This window comes from Podarcis erhardii (assembly GCF_964252035.2).
Source record: "Podarcis erhardii genome assembly, chromosome: 5".
NCBI classification, from domain to species: Eukaryota; Metazoa; Chordata; class Lepidosauria; order Squamata; family Lacertidae; genus Podarcis; species Podarcis erhardii.
In genome coordinates, this window is record NC_138509.1 from 12456257 (window position 1) to 12478016 (window position 21760).

Below are 21760 nucleotides of genomic sequence, written 5' to 3' on the forward strand. Positions count from 1 at the left end.
TGGTAGATCCAGCCAGTGAAGTGTAGAGGAATCCAGGTTGAAAGCATGGAAAAACAGAGGCAAGATACAGAAGAGTTTGCTATTTAGTTTTAGATATATAGATTGACATATTTGTAAAAAAGCAGTAGCAGCAAAAGATACTGGAATTAGCAAGGACCTCAAATTCACATCTTCCAGCTTTGAGTGCGTCATTTCAAAACACATCACATGCATGCAACCGAAGTTCTCCCCCCAATGCTACAGATATTTAATGCCTGTGTTTCCTTTGTCTACAGTAGCCTTTGTTTCAGAAAATTTCAGCTGCTGTTCCAATGGCCTAACTGCGCACCAAAACTCCACATAGAAGCCAGGTGTTTGCGATGGCAGCTGGTTCAGCTTGCCCTGCACCAGAGCCTCCATCTTGTGTACTTGGGACAGTGGTGGCAAAAGAATTAGGGTTGAGAGTAAAAAAAAAAAAAAAAATCATTGTGCACTGTTGACATAACCAAACCCGCTCTGCCCAGCTCTGGCATTTGGGGCTCCTTTCCCCCCAAAATACTGGCACGTCTAGACTACGATGTCAAGAAGCAGGTAACAGATGCTTTATGAGTGCTTCTGGTTCAGGGATACGGTCACTCTGGTTTTTGCTCTCTCCTTCCACAAGTCAGGCCTCATTTTGGGTCAAGTGACTATGCTCACTGGCCTGGGGCTTGTTCCATGCCCTCCAACATTTCTCCAATATAAATAAGAGTACGTCCCCTCCGATGTTTCTCTGATGAAAATAGGGACATCCTATTCCATACCCTCCAACATTTCTCCAGTGAAAATAGGGACATCCTATTTCATACCGTCCAACATTTCTCCAATGAAAATAGGGACATCCTAAGGGGGGAAATGGACATTTCAGGATGAAATCAGAAACCGGGACAGCTTCTGAAAATCTGGAACTGTCCCTGGAAAATAGGGACACTTAGAGGGTCTCCTGATTTCCTCCTTCCATTTTTGTGTTTGTTTTGAATGAGGACACAGTTCTTCTCAATCCCTACTATATAACAATCTTTAGATTTCTACCTCCAGAAACATTTAAAATAACTTCTCAGGGTGAATTAGGAAATGACCTGTCCAGAAAATGGGATGGTTTCTTCAACCTCATGTCAACATCTATGTATCTCTTCCTCCTCACTTTTCAGCCATTCCATTCCCTCTCCCAGGTGGTTCTTGCAACCCCACCCAACCTCAGTCAGACAACATTTCATGCCACTGAGTTCCTATGAAAATGGTTAGGGGGTGTTTGCTCCCTTTAGGGTTCCTTTCTAAAGATTTTTTTTTTAAAAAAAGCACCTGCAAACCTCAGGATTACTGCGAGTCTGCTGGTACCTCTTGTACACGGTATTGTTTTGCTTACACCTCCAGAAGTATGAAATGGAAATAAGAGAGAATGGCGCTTGTATGAACAATGCTAAAATGGAGCTGCAGATATGAATCTCAGGCGATCTTACCACATAGCTCTTTTCAGATTCTGTGAGATCTGGTCCTGGCCTCAATGAATGATGAGAAGGCTGTGTGATCACCAAAGCACATGGTAAGGGAGACATTTTAGCAAATGCACTAGCAAGTCAAATTCAAATCATAGGAAGAAAGCAAAACAAAAATAAACAAGGAAAATTTGACATAAATGACAGTCGCCGCTGGATATTATTAAACAGCTGTGCCGTAGAGCACATTGTGACTCTGGCAAGAAGGATTAGAAGAAGAAGAGCTAGAAGATGAAATGATGGGTTAGCAAAACAAAGACCAATGTTCAAAAAAATATTATGGCACAGTTCCTCTGGGAGGACACAAAAGAGCACAACCTCTAGACTCTGTGATTTAAAGGGGAATTACCAGGGGAGGAAACGGAAACATGCCAAATACCTATGAGCACTGCTTTTAGCAAGAAGATGTGCTTTGGAGCCCCTGATGATAGGATTTGCCAGACAATGAGATGAATTAACCTAGAATTTTCTTATTCTTTTGTCCTCAACATTCTGTAACTCCAGATGGTCACGGGGGGGGGGGGGCTTTTTATATATAGAAGCACATGCAAGCATCGAGCATGTTAACTTTTTCTTTTAATTTACTCATTTATATTTACACACCTATGGAGGCCCTTAGGTATGTTCTTTACTTTTCATGTGGGACCATTTTGCTTACAAACAGGTAGGCATTTGATCACCCATGTTTCCTATTAAGGGGATTTTTGGTAAATGAATAAACTACAGCCGTACCTTGGATCTCGAACAACTTGCAAGATGAACGGTTTGGGTCCTGAACGCCACAAACCCGGAAATGAGTGTTCTGGAGCTTCCTGCAGCCAATCGGAAGCCAAGCCTTGGTTTTCGAACATTTTCGGAAGTCGAATGGACTTGCGGAACGGATTCCATTTGACTTCCAAGGTACCACTGTTTTATGAAAGTGGGATGCACCCAAGCAAATGGGCCCACAAAGGAAACAACTGTGCGAAATGGCTAAAATATAACTGACTAGGAAATGCAATTAGGTCACCTAGATTAATCAAGATTATGCTATTTTTTTAATTAATTAGCTCACCAGTTTGTGAGCTAGGGTGTTTATGTTGCTTTAATGCAATTGTCATGGTTTGTGGTTTATTATTATTTAAGGATTATATTACTTATTTATTATTAGATTATATTATTCTTATGCTTTAAGCATTTCTGAACCTGCGGACCTCTTCATCCCTCCCCTTAAACATGTGCATTTATTATTTTATTTCACAAAATTTATAAACCGCTTGATTGTAAAGCGGGGTGGGGGGGGTGGCAAACCCACGCCAGCACGGTTTTACAAAGTGGTATGTACGCCTGCCAATTTAAGATTGTACTCCAGCCACAAAAGCTCAGGCCAGAATATATATTTATTTGCCTTTAAGCTGCTACGAGCACAGCTGCCACTCTTGGGGGGAAAAGAACAAATTGGAGTCCTTTCTGGGCATATGAGAAGCAGGCACAAGTGATGCAGAAAAGGCGGCTTCCAAGTTTACACTTTGCTGCTGGTCTCGACTCATTTCCCTTTTCTGTATCTCTCTCCCTCCCTTTTATATACCGTATTTTTCGCTCCATAGGGCGCACCGGACCATAGGGCACACCTAGTTTTTAGGGGGGGGAAATAAAGAATAAAAATTCCATCCCGCTGGCTGTCTTGGCTTCCTCTTTAGCCACGCACAACCTCTCCAGCTGGGAGAGGCTGCTCACGGCTTTGTTTTTAGCCGCGGGGCTGGGGTGGGGGAAGCCCGAGCTTCCCCCGACCCCAGAACAGGTCCGGGAGCGGAGGCAAGGTTGTGCAGCCTTGCCGCCGCTCCTGGAGCTTGTGGGCTGGGGGAGCGCACTGAAGGTTTGCGGATAGCTGCCTGAAGCCCAAGGAGTGCAGTGGGAGTTGGCACTGCGCTCCCCGGGCTTCAGGCTGCTATCTGCAAGCCTTCGGAGCCCAGCGCTCCCACGGGCTCCGAAGGCCTGCGGATAGCTTCGTGAAGCCTGGAGAGCGAGAGGGGTCGGTGCGCACCGACCCCTCTCACTCTCCAGGCTTCAGCGAAAGCCTGCATTTGCTCCATAGGACGCACACACATTTCCCCTTCATTTTTGGAGGGGAAAAAGTGCGTCCTATAGAGTCAAAAATACGGTAACTGGGAATGTCTACTGTGGCAATTTTCCACTTAGATGGAAGGAGAGTACATTCAAGTTACTGGGCACAAGCCGTCACAATTCACAGACATAAATGTCAGCTGCAGAAGAATGCCTTTGGGCTCAGGCACACAAGTCAGATTCATTTTTTATGGCGCTTATTCATTCACATACAAAAATCTCTCGATGGATGCTGTTTCAATTCCCATTTCAAAGAACCCAACACAGCAGTGACATCCATTTAAGCAAGAGATAACCTCAGGAGACTTTAACCAGTCTCCTGAAACTCTCAAGACAGAATTTGGGGGGAACAAATTGGGTAAAGTGGTCTTTCGCATCGTTGAAATTATGATACGTAACCTCTCCCTTACGATTTCTATGATTCGGCTTCATAACAGGCGAAAAAGGTCCTTTCAGCTGTATTGTTACCAAAGAGCACCTCTGTTCTCTCTACTCAGCTCCCAACTTGTCTCTCAGTTCCTACGATGTCTGTAATGGCTAGCTGGCAAGGGCTCTTCTAGCTTGTCAAGACATTGTGTGTTGCAGGGCAAATCGCTGCATCATCCATTGGCTTGGAAGACAAGACCTTGTGCCTTGCATCCTAATGCAATTAGAGGGGTTTTTTTGGATTTGATACCCCGCCTTTCACTCCCTTTAAGGAGTCTCAAAGCGGCTAACATTCTCCTTTCCCTTCCTCCCCCACAACAAACACTCTGTGAGATGAGTGGGGCTGAGAGACTTCAGAGAAGTATGACTAGCCCAAGGTCACCCAGCAGCTGCAGGTGGAGGAGCGAGGAAGCGAACCCGGTTCCCCAGATTACGAGACTACCGCTCTTAACCACTACACCACACTGGCTCTCTAATTAGCGCAACACCTTGCCACTCACTAATTAGCTGTTGAGAGTCTGGATTATGTGATCTTCCAGCTAGTAGCATGACATACACACAAACACATCCAGTGTTTAGTGCCCTCCATTCAGAAAAGGACAGACAACTGATCACACCTTTGTGTTTTCCTTTTTTTTAAAAAAACCACACACTTCTCTCTTTGTCACTTTGGTTTTTCTTTTCTAAGACTATTGTTATGAGTTTGGGGGAAGGTTCCAAACCTGTGACCCTGTGTTTGGGGGGCTGCAATCTAGCAGTGTTTCTCAAACTTGGGACTACAACTCCCATCATCCCTGACCATGGGACCTGCTAACTAGGGATGATGGGAGTTGTAGTCCAACAGCAGCTGGGGACCCAAATTTGAGAAACACTGAGATAGGATTATAGCGAGGTTGGAGAGCTAAAAAGAATGGCAATATATTTCACATCCGGCAATCAGCGAGCCCCTTTGGTTTCAGATAGTACATGGGTAGACGAGTCTAAAAATCCTGGGACACAAATTTTCATGGCCCTTTAGCGGTTATGCAGCTCGTTTACCAGATGTAATGTATTCAGCATTAACTTTGGAAGTGTATACTCTATTCATAGGCGCCGACTCCATGGGGCCTGAGGGGGCCCGAGCCCTCTCAAAAATTCATTTGGGGGGGCTCTGCCCCCCCAATAATTTAAGAAAATTATTACCGTAAATTTCGCTCTATAACACGCAGATTTTTTCTCCTAAAAAGTAAGGGGAAATGTCTGTGCGTGTTATTGAGCGAATGTGTGGTCCCTGGAGCTGACTCGCCGGAGCGCAGGGGCAAAAATAGGCAAAAATCAGGCAAAAATAAGATCGGGCGGTCGGGCGGAGGGAAGGCGGAAGCTGCTGCTTTCCTGCATTCTGCCTCAGGGTCTTACTGCCCACCCGCTTCTGTTGCTGCGTTTGCTCAAACTCAACAAAGAGCAGGGAATCCCCTGCCCTCCTGGCAAGCAGAGGGTTAAGGAAAGGATCGAGTCCTTCCTTCTAATTCTTTCCTAGTCACACTGCGTGCAGGCTCCAGCCCACCACCTCCTCCTCTCCGTGCTCTAGGGACTCGCAGGTGGGAGAGAGAGAGAGAGGGCTGGCTTGGGGGGGGGGACTTTTGCCTTCCTTTCCTCCCGCCCACCCCGTTAAACTCCTCCCCTGCATTCTTAGCCAGCTGCTTCTCCGCACACCCCTCTTGTGCTTCTTGTCCCTTCTGTGTTTTTCCTTCCCTCCCCATTTAAAACGCGGTGACAAAGCACGGATCCACATGGATCCTCAGGATTTTTGCATTGGGTCACCCCAAATTCACCATCAGATCACATTACATGTCCATGGCTACATCTTGCACCAAAAAAAACCACGCACCCACTGTTGCCTAGGGTCACAGTGGTGCAAAAACGTGGTTACAAAGCACGGATCCACATGGATCCTCAGGATTTTTGCATTGGGTCACCCCAAATTCACCATCAGATCACATAGCATGTCCATGGCTACATCTTGCACCAAAAAAACCACGCACCCACTGTTGCCTAGGGTCACAGTGGTGCAAAAACGTGGTTACAAAGCACGGATCCACATGGATCCTCAGGATTTTTGCATTGGGCTACTCCAAACTCACTGTCAGATATTAAAAATCTTTATAAAATAGAGAATTAAATACATACAGAATGTTAAATTTTCAGTTTCGAAATATTAGTACTAGTTTAGTACTGTATTTCTATATTACTATAGTACTGTATTAGTTATTTTCAAATACTTAAATATTTTTAGGGTGTAAGACCCAATTAAAGCCCGTTATTTACATACAGTATTACAGTATTTACATACAGTATTAGGCATACTGTATTAACTTTATTAACTGTATTAAAGCATTAACTTTGAGATATTATTTTTATTTAATGAACCCTCAGCCTTATTCAAAGTAAGCTTAAATTAGCTATTTCACTTATTAATCAAAGTGCTATTACTGTGCGACAGCAATATTTTATGTTTTATTCTTTTAATGACAGTTTAGGATTTATTTAAATATCATTTCAGTCTTTTCAGAGCTATATATTCACTGCTCTGTAATAGTCTATAAGCATAATTGTTACTGTAAATTAAATTAGCTTTTTACGAAAATACCGTGCGTGTTTATGTTTTGTTTCTTTTTTCAAAGCCAAAAAGTGTTTCAGGCTTGTCGAGTTTCCCGGAGTGTGGAGTTATAGAGAGTCGAGTTTTCGGGGTTCTAATGTTGATCATATGACTCTAAAATACTTTAAAAAAACTTTAAAACTCACTAATTTTCATCTAAAATTTAGAAAACTTCCCGGGGCAGGACCCCGGTATGGGCTCCCCCAATATTTTTTATAAGTCGGCGCCCCTGACTCTATTCTGACCAAACTACGCCTCGCCAACCAAGTGCACCACTTAATCCCGTATATCCTAGCAGATGAGACGAAACAATAGGCACACGTGAAGATAGGCACAATTGAAAACACCCCCGCCACGGCATACTCATTCTTCCAAAGCAAACTAAGGAAAATCCCCGCAACACTAAACAGGTCCACACAGTCCATGTTTAAAGCATGGAAGGAAAAAGTAGGCAAACTGTCTCCAACCCCATCCCAACTAATCCCCCTGGGCCCACAATCCACAACTCCATCACACAGCCCCAAACTTCCAAGTAAAAACTTGGCAAGCCTTACACCACCTAACAGATGTCTACAAACCCATACCGACATAAGAAATGCAAGACAAACTCGGGGATACCCAAATACCCTGGCTAACACCCTACCAGCTCCATGCCTTCTTAAACATCCCAGCAGTAAAAACAGCAGCCATTAGGCCTTTGACTGCCTTCAAAAAACTTCTCCTGACAGCAGAGGGACATGGCAAAAGGATGGTACACACAAATAACAAAATACCGCTCCAGAATCCCACAAACCTCCTCATCTCAATCAAAAAACGACGGGAGCGTGACTTACATTACGAAATAAACCCTACCCAATGGACTAAACTGTGGTCAAAACCATCCTTTAATATCAGCCCCCCAAAAAGGAAACTCGCCCAGAAACTTGTACCTAACACCATGTAAGTTGGTGCTAATATACCCAGAAACTTCACAAAAATGCTGGAGAGGTTGCCCCTCAACAGGCACTTGCCTCCATATATGGTGGAATTGCCCCCAAATCAAACACTTTTGGACATCAGTCCTACTAGAAATATGCAAAAGAACAAAGCAGGTATTAGTAGACACCCTAGAACTGGCCTTACTGAATATGTTCTAAGAAGATAATGAACACTCACGCTACAAAAAACCCTTAAGCCAGCTACTCTCAGCAGCCAGGAGCGTCATAACTAGACACTGGCGGGACCTGTTCCAGTTCCAGTTAAACTTTTTATAGCACTAGCCATAGGCCGTGGCATTCAGAAGGAGAGCAAAAAAAAAAAGACAACAATAACCATAAAAATAATCAGGCACCACACATACAATAAAACCACGGCCGCGGCTACTAAAATTATTTGTTGCATTAAATAGAATGGCAGAAAATTTTTAGGTAAGATGTGCCAAATTAAATATCCGAATCCCCTTTGCAGTTGACCTCTATTTTTTCCTAGTTCTTTCCTCCTGATCTTCTTAGCTGTCAACGCATAGAGTGCTACTTTATAAGTAACTAAGTCGTCAGTGTCATTCATCAGCCATTTCGCCCATTCCACCCTATTCAGATGTGTTCCATTCATAAACAGGGGTTTTATAAATCAGCCTCTTGGGTCTATATATAACGGGCACTGCAATAAATGGTAGCACAGGACCCCCACGCAGGGTTGTCCACACAGACAAAGTCTCTCTTTGTAATGTACCGTATTTTTCGCTCTATAAGACGCACCAGACCACAAGACGCACCTAGTTTTTGGAGGAGGAAAACAAGAAAAAAAATATTCTGAATCTCAGAAGCCAGAACAGCAAGAGGGATCGCTACGCAGTGAAAGCAGCAATCCCTCTTGCTGTTCTGTCTTCTGGGATAGCTGCACAGCCTGCATTCGCTCCATAAGACGCACACACACATATCCCCTTACTTTTTAGGAGGGAAAAAGTGAGTCTTATAGAGCAAAAAATAAGGTACTTTGCCGTACTGGACCTGTTAGGAGTGAACATGGACCGCTGGTACCAAACCATATGGGAAACAGCCCTCTCAGAAAAGCTAACAAACTGAAACTAGCACAGAGAAAAATAAAAGAGGACACCTTCACCCCGGTGTAGCTCCCCCCCTTTGTTACACACACAGCCCAACAAGACAACAGCAAGAACCTACTGATAGCATAGGTAAGTTGACCTAACAACCCCTCCCTAACACAAGCAATGCCCTGGGACCCCCAACCTCTCTCACTGCCAATGAAAGCTTAACAAATAAGCAAGAGAACCTACCCACGTGATTCCGACACAAAAACCTTGCCTTGCCAAAAAGTTATGCACAGTTTATATAAGGATAGTAACATGGAATCCTGGCTGAGATTAATAGGGCCTGTGCTAATTTAGCACATTAGCTAAATGCACCTTATTCATCACTGAACATAGAAAAATGATTTACGTTGTGTCAGATCTTGGCCCATCTAGGCCACTATTACCTATTAATTAACACCAGATACAGCTTTTTCCACGTCACTCGTAATGAAAATGTTTGCCACCCCACAGGGTTAGTTCAACCATTTGAACTAACCACTTGTGAAGCTAACGACCTTAAACCTGACCAATTAATACTCAATGAAGACAGGATCCAAATTATACGGCTGAAAAAGGAAGATCTTGAGAGGCTGCTAGCAGTCAGAATAACAGTCAGAAAAATAAAACACAGGCAAAAATATCAAAACAGTACTAAAAAGACATCATGGTATAAAATAGTAGGAAGGACCTATAAAATGGCCGATATGTTTTATTTAAAGTCTCCTTGCGGGGAACAAGGAATACCGTTTTCCTGTTAAGACAATACCTTAATTAAGACATGCTATTGCCTTAATTGGAACTGTATTGTGACCCTGAAGGAGGTTTTGAACTGAAATGGGTTGAGCGTTTCCTAAGGCCTTTCTGCTATTTTATAAAATTCAAGTACTGTTTTAAAGTTTCCTCCCTCACGCCTTTCATGCTTGGTGCTGTACATTTCTTATACTTTTGCTAGTCAGAGCAGACAATTGGATCTTAGATCTTAGGCAAACTCCAGCCCTCCAGATGTTTGGGACTACAACTCCCATCATCCCTAGCTAACAGGACCAGTGGTCAGGGATGATGGAGGGCTGGAGTTTGCCTATGCCTGTCTTAGATGGTCTCTGGCTCAGATTAAGGCAACAACAATGTACCGCATTTTTCGCTCTATAAGACGCACCAGACCACAAGACGCACCTAGTTTTTGGAGGAGGAAAACAAGAAAAAAAATATTCTGAATCTCAGAAGCCAGAACAGTAAGAGGGATCGCTGCACAGTGAAAGCAGCAATCCCTCTTGCTGTTCTGGCTTCTGGGATAGCTGTGCAGCCTGCATTCGCTCCATAAGACGCACACACATTTCCCCTTACTTTTTAGGAGGGAAAAAGTGAGTCTTATAGAGCAAAAAATACGGTATTTATCAGTCCAATCTAATCTAATACACATAGCAATTTACTAAATATAAAAGATGTACTTGACCTCTGAAATTCACATGTTGATAAGCAACAGCAGTGAGCATGAAATATCAATCGATGACATTCCCCCCAGCTCCCAAACTCCCGTGATTACCTGTGGGACGTTGACTGTGCGTGAGAGTCTGGGAGGTACTTGGGTTCTAACCGCAAAGGAAGAAATTGCAGAGGGAGACAGAAGAGTAGATGGACAGTATGGTTTTGCGTTGACAGACTTTTAAAAGGAAGGAAAAGTTGGTCAGCAAAAAAGGGAAATGACCCGTCGACACATCACTGCAGCAATGATGCTCTTACAAACAAGAAAACGTCTTCTGAACTCGGTGCAAATATCGTCAACAAGTCCATGCAAAAAAACAGGCATGCCTTTTCAAAGTTGCCAGGACCCATATTAGTATCGCAAGCTTAATGCGCTTTGAATGAATGTTGTTAGGTCAATGACATGACTCCCCTGAAAACATTGAGACAAGAATTAGTGTGCGCCTGGAAATATATTTACTTACAAATTCTATCCCTTTCCGGTTGTTCCTCCACAGGTCTCAAGGGGTTAGGCACACACCATGCATTTTAAAAGTACATTTTAAAGCTGAGAGCTGTAGTTTGTAAGAGGTCTGGGAACTGTAGCTCTGCAAGGGCAAACTACACTTTCAGGGATTCTTTGGGGCAGGAGAGAGGCAAATTTCATGTATTGTGTGTATGCAGCCTTATGCCAAAACCAATGTATGAGATCCGGTGTTATGTACTGAGTTGAATAGGATTCAAAATGCAGCAGTCTGATTGGTCCTAGAACAATAGGATTCAGAATACAGCAGTCTGATTGGTCCTAGAACAATGCAGCAGTATGATTGGACTGCAGGAGCCACCCAATCCAGCTCCAGATGGAAGTGAATCCACAACCTGATTGGCCTACAGGAGAATTCCGGAATTAGCCAATCACGTGCAGCCCATTGTGTAAATAACGTATATAAAGCAGATACTTTGGGGAAACATTCATTCCTCCTCACCACTATGAGCTGAATAAAGAGCATGAAATCCACTCTCGACTCCGAGTATATTTCATCCAGCTGAAATAAACACCTTTGGTGCTTCTAAGAGTTTTCCCAGCCTGCATGTTACTAGTCCAGGTCTACAACTTGTTGGCAAGTACTATCATCTCCCCTCCTGAGATGGACGCAGACTAATGAATCCCTCTCCAGTTTTGCACACCCCATCCCTACTAAAACAGGCCCACAGCAACCATTTTTTTTTGTCCTCCTATGCAAAAGACCCAGCCTTGCAGCCAACTGCCTACCATATTTACTCGAAGCTAATGCTCACCGTTTGGGGGCCAAATTACATTGTGAAAATTAAGGTGCGCATTGGATTCAACAGCACGTTTACATTCATCGGCAAACGCTCTCTTTTTTCGTTTCAAGGTTCTGAAAACTGAGGTGCACGTTAGATTCGATGGCGCATTCGACTCGAGTAAATACGGTACTTTCACTGTCTGGCTGATAGTACCATAGGTTTGCCAGTTCTGAGGTTCAAACCCTCAAATGAAATTGGGTGGCTGGAAAAGCAATAGATATATGCTGGACGCAGAGGAAGGCAAGGAGAAGCCCTTTCCCTGGAGGACCAGAGAAGAAGCTTTTTCACTGCACTCCTCCACCCCCACCCCTCAAGATTACCATTAGCAGTTATCTGGGTGAGTGCATCAGTTTTGCTAAATGACACCATAGCTTAAAGAGTGTTTTCCATTTGGGATACCTGATCAGGGTCCTAACATCTTGCGGGAATGCGGACTACAGCTACTTTGCCTACAGCATTCCTTGGATCACGAAAGCAAAGCTGCTCTGAAGACACATCCTTTGAGAGCCACCGTCCTACAGACTAGGCCACACTTTCCAAACTTTTCACGTCGGTGATGCCCTTTTTAGACGGGCATCCTTTCAGGACACAGCAATTCAGCTTTACTAGCAAACCGAAGGTCAAACTAACCCCTTTCCAGGAGCATTCGCACGACACAGCTGCACACTGCAGCCGACACACAGTTTGGAAAGCTCGGTGTTATGTACTGAAGTTCTCACCCTGGGCCAGCAGGGGGATACTGTAGATAGTTATGCAAATAAGGGATCGAAAGTGACGTTCAGTGATTTCGCTCGGTGTTTCAGCTCAGTGATTCAGCTCTGCTCAGACGGTGGCTGCAACCGGCTGTGCTCTGCTGTCCATCCATCCCACCTTCATCGCCAGTGTTAAGTTGTGGGTGAACATATCAGACGACACAGCGATTTTCCAAACAGCTCTTATTTATTCACAGGCCAGGACAGAACTGAACTGAAGGGTTCAGTCAGCCTGCTTATATAGAGCTCCAGTACAACGTTACTGTAACAACTTTCTAAAACTATCCAATCACTGAACGTCACTTTCGATCCCTTATTTGCATAACTATCTACAGTATCCCTCTGCTGGCCCAGGGTGAGAACTTCAGTACATAACACCCTGGACTAGGCTATATATGAGAACCACTTCTCAACCTGGGACCCATAATGATCTTCACTCTGTTGACTCTTTTCCAACGCAACCGGCTCAGGGGACAAAGTTTTGCTGTTAGTTACCGTCAAGCTAGAAGGAATATACCAGCTAGGAGAGTGTTTCCCAAACTTAGGTCTCCAGCTGTGTTTGGACTACAGTTCCCATCATCCCTGACCACTGGCCCTGCTAGCAAGGGATGATGGGAGTTGTATCCCCAAAAAACAAAACAGCTAGAGACGCAAGTCTGGGAAACACTGACCTAGTGAGAGCTGCAACCCGGGTCAGTAGCACACACAGGCAACACTCAAAACGTAGAGCAATGTTAACCTCTGGACACTCATGCAGAAGAAATACCTTGAAGGGCCTGCTTTGATTTTCCATCTGTTCAACTTGCTTATAATTGCACATGGGGCTGCCTCCCTGCTCCTGATACAGCATGCTCTCCTCAATGGTGTGAAGAGATTTCTTTTGTGAGCTAACGGCCTTCTCCGGCTCTGACAGGCCCCTTGCCCTACAGATCTCAGGGATGCCACCGCAACTTCTGTTGGCCGTAACGCAATCCTCCCTCTCCATTCTCCGGCTCGGCCCTCGGCTCTTCTGCAACTTGCCTTGGCGTTCAGTGGCATCGCTGAGCTCTGAGAGGAAGCTGTCGGGGCTGCAAGGCGAATCGCAGTAGCTCATTTGCGGGGAAGGGGAGCTAGCAAACTTCTCTTCGCTCTGCCGGGCCGCCAGGCTGAGGTTTTGGGCGGGCGACTGTGGCTCGTAAGGGGAGGGAGGCAGTGGGGAGACGAAAGAGGTCGGGGTCGAGGAACTGGACATGTTAGAGGGATGGAGGCTGATGGAAGGCGAGGGGCTGGCCACCGCCGAAGGGGTGAGATAGTCAACGTTGCAGAGGGAAGCGTCGGGAAGAGGTGGTAATGGAGGGGTGACAGGTGGAGCGTGGCCACGGGGCGCCCCCAAGGTCAGGGAAATCCACTCGGAGGTGACAGCCTGCAACTCGGGAGACAGGGCTGGGCGCATGGGGGCCAAAGGTGGAGGAGTTGGTGTGAAAAGCAGCTCAGAACTGGGAGACTTGACAAAAAAGAACACGAGAAAGGAAGAAAGAGAGAGAGAGAGAGAGAGAGAGAGAGAGAAAAAGAAAGAAAGAAAGAAAGAAAGAAAGAAAGAAAGAAAGAAAGAAAGAAAGAAAGAAAGAAAAGGTTATTAAAAATAATAATATAAAATGAAGCATGTACAGCAAAAGAATGGAGGAAAGTGGAAAAGCCAGTGCATGGCTGAGCACTGACAATTTAGGGTGTTTCAAAGTTTCAGAAATAGAGGAATGGAAACAAGAGCATACAGGCACTACTGACAGCGGGCATCAAGTTCTGCAGATACATGAAGGTAGATATATGCAGGTTTCAGTATATGGTTCAATAAGGGTGCCATGAAGACATGATTCTAGGAGGGATGCAAGCTGGCTGCAGCAAATTCCCTAAAAAGCTGGGAGTGGGGGATTTAAAAATCCAGTATGGGTGGGGTGGGAGGAAGGCGAAATCCTCTTGCTGCTCATGATCCCTGAAACTGTGCCAGATGTTACTGCTGGTATTGGGGCGCCACCATGAGAAAAATAGCTAAAGATACTGATTTTCGGGGGAGGAAAGACACGTAGGCGGTAGTGGTAAGATTCAGCACGTCTTGCCCTATATCAAAATTTAACATTTCTTTCACATGAAGTTTATAACGGTTTCTGTTCGTTTAACAGAATTACACAGCCTACCTTCAGACATCGTGTTTATATTGTATTTTTTTTTTTTACTGGTTATAATGCTAGTGCCCCTTTCCTGATTTCTCATCTTCTTTTCGTATTGCATTACGGAACTGTGGCTTGTTGGCTGAGGAAAGCTTTGGGGTAATTCTTGGATATTTACAAGCCAAAAGATGGGGGGCGGTGGGGGGAGGAAATGTAGTCTGGTTAGAGGTCTGGCCTGAGCAACATAGTCTGATGGGAGATTTCATGAGATGGGAAGGTGGCTATCAAAATCCCTTGGTCCAGTATATGTGAAGGAGCATCTCCACCCCCATCGTTCTACCTGGACACTGAGGTCCAGCACCGAGGGCCTTCTGGCGGTTCTCTCACTGCAAGAAGCCAAGTTACAGGGAAGCAGGCAGAGGGCCTTCTCAGTGGTGGCACCCGCCCTGTGGAACACCCTCCCACCAGATGTCAAAGAGAACAACAACTACCAGACTTTTAGAAGACATCTGAAGGCAGCCCTGTTTAGGGAAGCTTTTAATGTTTGATGTATAAATATTTTTTTGGAAGCTGCCCAGAGTGGCTGGGGAAACCCAGCCAGATGGGCGGGGTATAAATAATAAATAATAATAATAATTATTATTATTATTATTATTATTATTATTATTATTATTATTATATTATTATTATTATTATTATTATTATTATTATTATTATTATTATTATATTATCATATTATTATTATTATTATCATCATCATCATCATTAATTTGGTCATTCCCCTTTATAGCTGCCTTTATTACCTTTTAAGAATTATATTCCTGAGTTTAGTTTTCACTACATTTTGTGTGGGTTTTTTTTAAAAAATATGGTGTGGTGTCAGAATGCTTTTGGCAGAGTAAACAGCCATCTGCACTCCTACTTTGCCTCCATCTGTCCTCCTGTTCTTCCTTTTCGATGTGAGGAAGTGTAAAGTGATACATGTTGGGACAGATATTGCAGCTTCACATCTATACTGATGATGACTAGGAACAAGTGTTGGGGTGGCGAAAAATGTTACATCTGTGTACTGCAGCAATAGCTCTGTTTGCGATTGCAATTGGTTTGAACTATTTTCTATGTTGTATTTGACATTGTTGTAACCCACCCCTGGGACCTTGTGGAGAAGGGAGAGTAATTAATATAATAATGAATGTCGAATGCCACGGGATATAACACGGCCAGGATTCTAATGCCTTCCTGGTGTAGTGACATTTGGAACAGTACTGGTCACCCCACCTAGAAAAATGGTAAGAGCTTTGATGCACAAAAATCCAGAAAAAATGACCAGGGTCAGCCTTCCCAAGAAAAAACTGAGAGCATTTGGGGTCTTATAGATGCAGGTGACTAAAAGGAGGGACAGGGATGCGGGTGGCGCTGTGGGTTAAACCACAGAGCCTAGGACTTGCTGATCGGAAGGTCGGCGGTTCGAATCCCCACGACGGGGTGAGCTCCCATTGCTTGGTCCCTGCTCCTGCCAACCTAGCAGTTCAAAAGCACGTCAAAGTGCAAGTAGATAAATAGGTACCGCTCTGGAGGGAAGGTAAACGGAGTTTCCGTGCGCTGCTCTTGTTTGCCAGAAGCGGCTTAGTCATGCTGGCCACATGACTCGGAAGTGTACGCCAGCTCCCTTGGCCAATAAAGCGAGATGAGCACCGCAACCCCAGAGTCGGTCACGACTGGACCTGGTGGTCAGGGGTCCCTTTACTAAAAGGAGGGACATGATAAGAGATTTATAACAGTGTAGAGAAAGGGCATTGAAAGAATTCTTTCTACCTCCGTGAAAATCCTAGACTCTATGCAAAGACTAAATTGAGTAAGAATAGATGCAGGAAAGAGAAAATGAAACACTTATTTACACGTAATCTCTGGAATTTGCAATCACAAGACGTGACAGTGCAAGAGGATTTAGATAGCAAGCCTGACAACACTTCCTTGCTCTGCTGCGGTGAGATCAGCCATGAACCCGGGCCTTCTCCAAACTACAAGTGGTAAACCAAGAACAATTCTTGGTTGTGGCTCGTGGTTTGTCTGGAGCAAGGCAAAAAAACAAGCCTGAGTTTCGGCTGGCAGGCTTAGCTCACAGCGGCAGAACAGAGGAGGAAGGCCACCACAACCTTCTCTCTGGGAACCGCCAGGTTGAGTGGCGCTTGGCTACTGACTAGCGGTTTCTGGGGAGGAAGAGCAAGGGATGGCTAATGCCTTTATGGCTTCTGTGCTTCCCGGAAGCATTGTGGGATACAGGACGTGGAACAACAGAGAACTTTACACCTGTGCTGTTCTTAAAGTACTTAAAGACAGGGGTGCCAATGAGGCCCACGCCTTCCTTTTTCCACCATGTCTGAATGTCTGCCGTATAGAAACTCTTAAGTTATAATCAGAGTAGGCCCACTGAAATCAATGGTCCTCGGTTAATTGTGTCCATTACCTTCAAGAGGCCTAATCTTGAATAGGACTAACATTTGATACAACTCTAAATTCTTGTTTTGCGTGAATTTGGCTTTGTTCAATAGACAGGGGACTTATTCACCAAATATGTCTGTTGACATAATAAATGCAACAAACTATATGACCCCTATTTTAATCTGAAGCTGACTCAGTTTCAAACCCCCCCCCATCCTTCCGGTTTTTCCAACTGCGCACATGTATATATCTATAATCTGAAAAGGCGAACGAATGTGAAAATCCCAAGGTCAGAACATCTCCAGAAGCTTTGCATATGTCACAGGACAAAGGGTGATGCAGCCTGCCCAACACTGCCCCATGAGCCAGCCCTGAGAGCTGTAACCAGCAGGTTACACTTGATACAAAGGCATTTTTCTGGCTCTGTAGGTCTTGATGCTACAGAAGCATCATTTGTAATCAGACCTGAAGCTCATGAAAATCAGTGGGGAACCGAAGGTGAACTGTTCTGCAAGCTCTGCTTATGCCATTTTGGTAGTCAAGATAAACCCCACAGTTAATTGGTAGTAGTTGTAGCAATAAGCTCATATGGGTTAATATTCATTTGCTTTGATATCGTCTAATTGGCCTTCTCTGTGGGCCTGGGGTGCTGAGTTCTGAGTCCAAAAAGGGGAGCTATCTGTAAGACATGGGTATTTGCCACCTGTGCAGAGGAAGTGATGGGGTAAAAGGTAAAGGTAAAGGGACCCCTGACCATTAGGTCCAGTCACGGACGACCCTGGGGTTGTGGAGCTCATCTTGCTTTACTGGCCGAGGGAGCCGGCGTACAGCTTCCGGGTCATGTGGCCAGCATGAATAAGCCGCTTCTGGTGAACCAGAGCAGCGCACAGAAACACCGTTTACCTTCCTGCCAGAGTGGTACCTATTTATCTACTTGCGCTTTGATGTGCTTTCAAACTGCTAGGTTGGCAGGAGCTGGGACTGAGTAACGGGAGCTCACCCCGTCACAGGGATTCGAACCGCTGACATTCTGATCAGCAAGTCCTAGGCTCTGTGGTTTAACCCACAGCGCCACCCACGTCCCTTAAGTGATGGGGAGTCCTAGATAATATATGCTGCTTTGTGTATATACAGAATGTATGTTTGGGTGTAGTGTCCGTCCAACAAAGCTAGGAGACCCAACAGGCTGCTTTGCTGTAAGTCTACACCCTTCTTTAATAAAAGCACTAGAACAGATCACTCTGGCGCTGTTGATACCTGTGAACCCAACTCCTAAGAGCCCTCCTTTGGGCCAGTGGTACAGGACAATAAACTGCAGTGACAATCAGTTGCTCATTTCAGGACTAGTTTGACCCAGTCGGTCCTGCCCATCTAAAGCTGCAATCCTACCGGTTAGGCGGAATCCATCTCGTGGTCTTCAGAAAGACTAAAGCTGCCTAACTGCATTCATGATTGTCATCTAAAGGCTTGGCAGGCAAAATATTTTCATAGGAACGGAAGCCTCCCTCTTATCACGCATGTGCTTGTTTCCTTTTTTTGTTCCTCATCCACTGCCAAACTGCTTTCCAGGAGATTTTCTGTAGCGGCTCGGGAAGCGTCTCTTAAAATCCCAAACATAACACAACACCCTTCTAGGAACAAAGTCAGCATTGCTCTGGTAGATACTGAGCAGCTGGAACAGGAGGGGGAAATGTATAATTACTTTCTACCCGTGCTTATGCTGTTTAGGAACTATTTTAAAAATATGTCCGTGTGATTCATTAAGAAGTGGGTGCTTACCAATTTTACCACATGGCTGCTTATTTTTTTAAAAAAGTATAAGGCTATCCTCTGGGCTTTGCCATTTCTAAAACTATTTCCTAAAACTGTGCTTGCCTCTGAGCAATGTACACACTCTGCCGCACTAGAATTATTGGTGCAAAGTTCCAATTCCTGCTCAAAGTTAAGGAGGAATGCATAGGCAAAGTCCTTTAAGGTACAATTGTATGACCCTGTTTAAGGTACAATTGTATGACTCTTGCCGAAATCGCTTTGGCTCAGTTTGCATGTAACTCTAAGCCAAACTATGGCTTAATGCAAATGAATGGGCGTGCAGGCTCCTCAAGAGCTTGGGGCTACCTTGCTCCTCTGCTCCCGATGCTGCTTTGCTGCTTTAAGAACAGCCGTGATTTAACTCAGGGTATCATCTGAACCTGGGCTCATGGTTTGCCTTCCCCAAACAACAAGTTGTAAACCAAGAACAATTCTTGGGTTATGGGTCATGGTTTGTCTGGAACAAGGCAAACACACAAACCTGGGCTATGCCAACATGCTTAGCTTGCAGCAGCAGAACCGAGAAAGGCCACCACAATCTCCTCTCTCAGAGCAAGGCCTGATTTAGTGTCGTGTGTGAAACAGGTCGTTTGAACTTTCCTAAACGGTGAGTTTATTGTCAACACTTTCCACAACTGCCACTCCATACGGGGCGAGGCAAAAGATGTATCTTTTGAATATACCGCTGGTAAATGTGTTCTCCTTACTACCCAAGAGTTATTAGCAGGGGAAGGGACTCTCTAGCAAAAAAACAGCAACGCCTTACGGGTTCGCAAGGCTGGATTCAGAGCAGGTACCTGCGGGGATGTTGTCAGACTGCGGTTTGGGGAGTGGCAGAAGGACAGGCTGCTGTAGTCTATTGTGTTCTTCAGCACAGGCTGCTTGAAAATGTCCACGTAGGTGACGGGGAAGATGCCTTGGCGGTGAGTGCTGGGAATTTTCCCTTCATACCAGTTTTCGTCCACTTGTCGAATCAGTGTGATCCTCTCACCCTGCGGAGAAAGTATGAATGGGCAGATCAAGCTCCTGATCTGCTGCTCAGGTAGGAAAGCTGAATTTGCACATCCGCCTATGCTTTTGGTTTGCACAGAACTGCTAAAACCATAGCTGTCAACCGTCCCTTATTTGGTGGGAAACTCCCTTATCCCAGCACCATGTCCCACTGCTGTCCCTTATTGATGATGTCCCTTAAATTTCCCGGGTTTCAAAGGAAGCAGCTCCTCTCCCTCCCTCCCTGCCGGCCAGGGAGGAGGGAGGCTCCAACTGTGTTGCTTGGCTGCGTTGCTCACCCAATAAGGAGTCTAAGAATGACTGGGGGGGTGGAGCTTGCATGCCTTGTGCCGATCAAATCGGCCGCGTTGCCTGGGGACTCGCCTTTGCTCAGCGCTTCCCAGCGGAGAGGTGACGGTGGTTTCCCTTGCTGCATCCCCTTTGCCGGGTTAATGCGCTGTGGGAACCACCGCTTGAGGCTTCGTTTGGCTGCTGGCTGGGCTTTCTGCCTTTGGCTCGGAGGGGCTCAGAAGTTGAACCTACCTGTGCCTGGAGAATCCCTTATTTTGGCTGCTGATCCCTTATTTTCGAGGCTGCTGGCCCCTTATTTTAAAATCTGTAAGTTGACAGCTATGGCTAAAAGGGATTCGACACATGATCCCAATTTGAAATCAGATTTGCAGACCCTCTAGTTTGCTTTTAGGGGGCAACAGAGAGCATGACTGCGGCTACCCAACTCCTGGACCAGTGGCCAAACTGCAATGGAACATACTGGGGAGGGGAACAAGAGGGAAGGATTCCAGGAATAGCCACAAAGCTATTGTCAGACGTTGGTACTTGCTGAATTCCAGTCTGAGACCCAACAATGAAGCAGAACACAAGGTGAAAAAGGCAACTATTGTATGCTTAAGATCACTGCCCTGGCTCTCGCCCAAGAACAATGACAAGGTGCACTTTCTTCTAAATGAAGTAGCCAAGCTTTTCTCCAGCAGACTGACCGTGCAAACTCTGCAACAGGAGAAGAGCAGGAATTAATCCAGATGCCCGTGGGTGCCAGCAATGTAGCAAGGATCAAGCCAACTTAGGAGAGGAGCTCCAAGGTTCCCTAAACACAGCTCAGGGACAAGGCTTTCAGGATCAGGGAACCGGGATCTGAGACTACTGCAATGCGCTCTATGTGGGGCTACCTTTGAAGGTGACAGAATGCAGCAGCTAGACTGGTGACTGGGGGCGGCCGCCGAGACCACATAACACCGGTCTTGAAAGACCTACATTGTCTCCTGGCACGTTTCCGAGCCCAATTCAAAGTGTTGCTGTTGACCTTTAAAGCCCTAAACGGCCTCGGCCCAGTATACCTGAAGGAGCGTCTCCACCCCCATCGTTCTGCACGGACGCTGAGGTCCAGCACCGAGGGACTTCTGGCGGTTCCCTCATTGCGAGAAGCCAAGATACAGGGAACCAGGCAGAGGGCCTTCTCGGTAGTGGTGCCCGCCCTGTGGAACGCCCTCCCATCAGATGTCAAAGAGATAAACAACTACCTGACATTCAGAATACATCTTAAGGCAGCCCTGTTCAGGGAAGCTTTTAATGTATGACATATTAGTGTATTTTTGGTCTTTGTGGAAGCTGCCCAGAGTGGCTGGGGAAACCCAGCCAGATGGGCGGGGTACAAATAATAAATTATTATTATTATAACATGAAGTTGTGCAAACAATCCTGCCTACCCGCCACACTTCTGAACAGAGGCAGCAAAGTCCACCTGCTCACAAGAATGCTTATCCCATCAAGAGCTCCTGGCTTCAGGCCTGGTGCTCCTTCTTGGGAGCCAGGTCTCCTCCTGCCACTCGATGGGGCGTCCCAGCCTTGGAGAAAACACATAGCTTCGCAGCATGTGTTAACCCTAACCACGGTTCGCCATCAAACCAAACTCTAAAGCCTGGTTTCTTTCAATTATGGCTTGGCACTACATGTGAATCCAGCAGCCTTGCTTAACCATGGGTAAGTGTCACCGTAGACTACAAGCTACAAAGGAGCAAGATAAGGGCAGCCGGGAAACAAAATAGAACACCTCCTTTGAAAGA

General features: G+C 45.4%; 1 protein-coding gene and 1 long non-coding RNA gene across 35 annotated transcripts in view; one reads left to right on the forward strand and one right to left on the reverse strand.

Annotated features, from left to right (window-relative positions):
- SORBS1 (sorbin and SH3 domain containing 1) overlaps positions 1-21760 on the reverse strand; it is a 151451-nt gene that overhangs the window by 6605 nt on the left and 123086 nt on the right. For 28 of the 34 annotated variants that reach the window (XM_081864151.1, XM_081864131.1, XM_081864126.1 and 25 more), the window contains 4 exons: positions 19487-19681; positions 13058-13774; positions 10293-10409; positions 1479-1538 (listed from right to left, as the gene is read on the reverse strand). In XM_081864151.1, coding sequence (XP_081720277.1) covers positions 1479-1538; positions 10293-10409; positions 13058-13774; positions 19487-19681 — 1089 coding nt within the window. The remainder of the gene's footprint in view (positions 1-1478; positions 1539-10292; positions 10410-13057; positions 13775-19486; positions 19682-21760) is intronic. The other 6 variants (XM_081864127.1, XM_081864147.1, XM_081864138.1 and 3 more) reach the window with 4 other exon arrangements.
- LOC309343196 lies at positions 8886-12930 on the forward strand. Its single transcript, XR_014157173.1, has 2 exons — positions 8886-10136; positions 11757-12930. It is a non-coding gene; the product is annotated as an uncharacterized lncRNA (long non-coding RNA).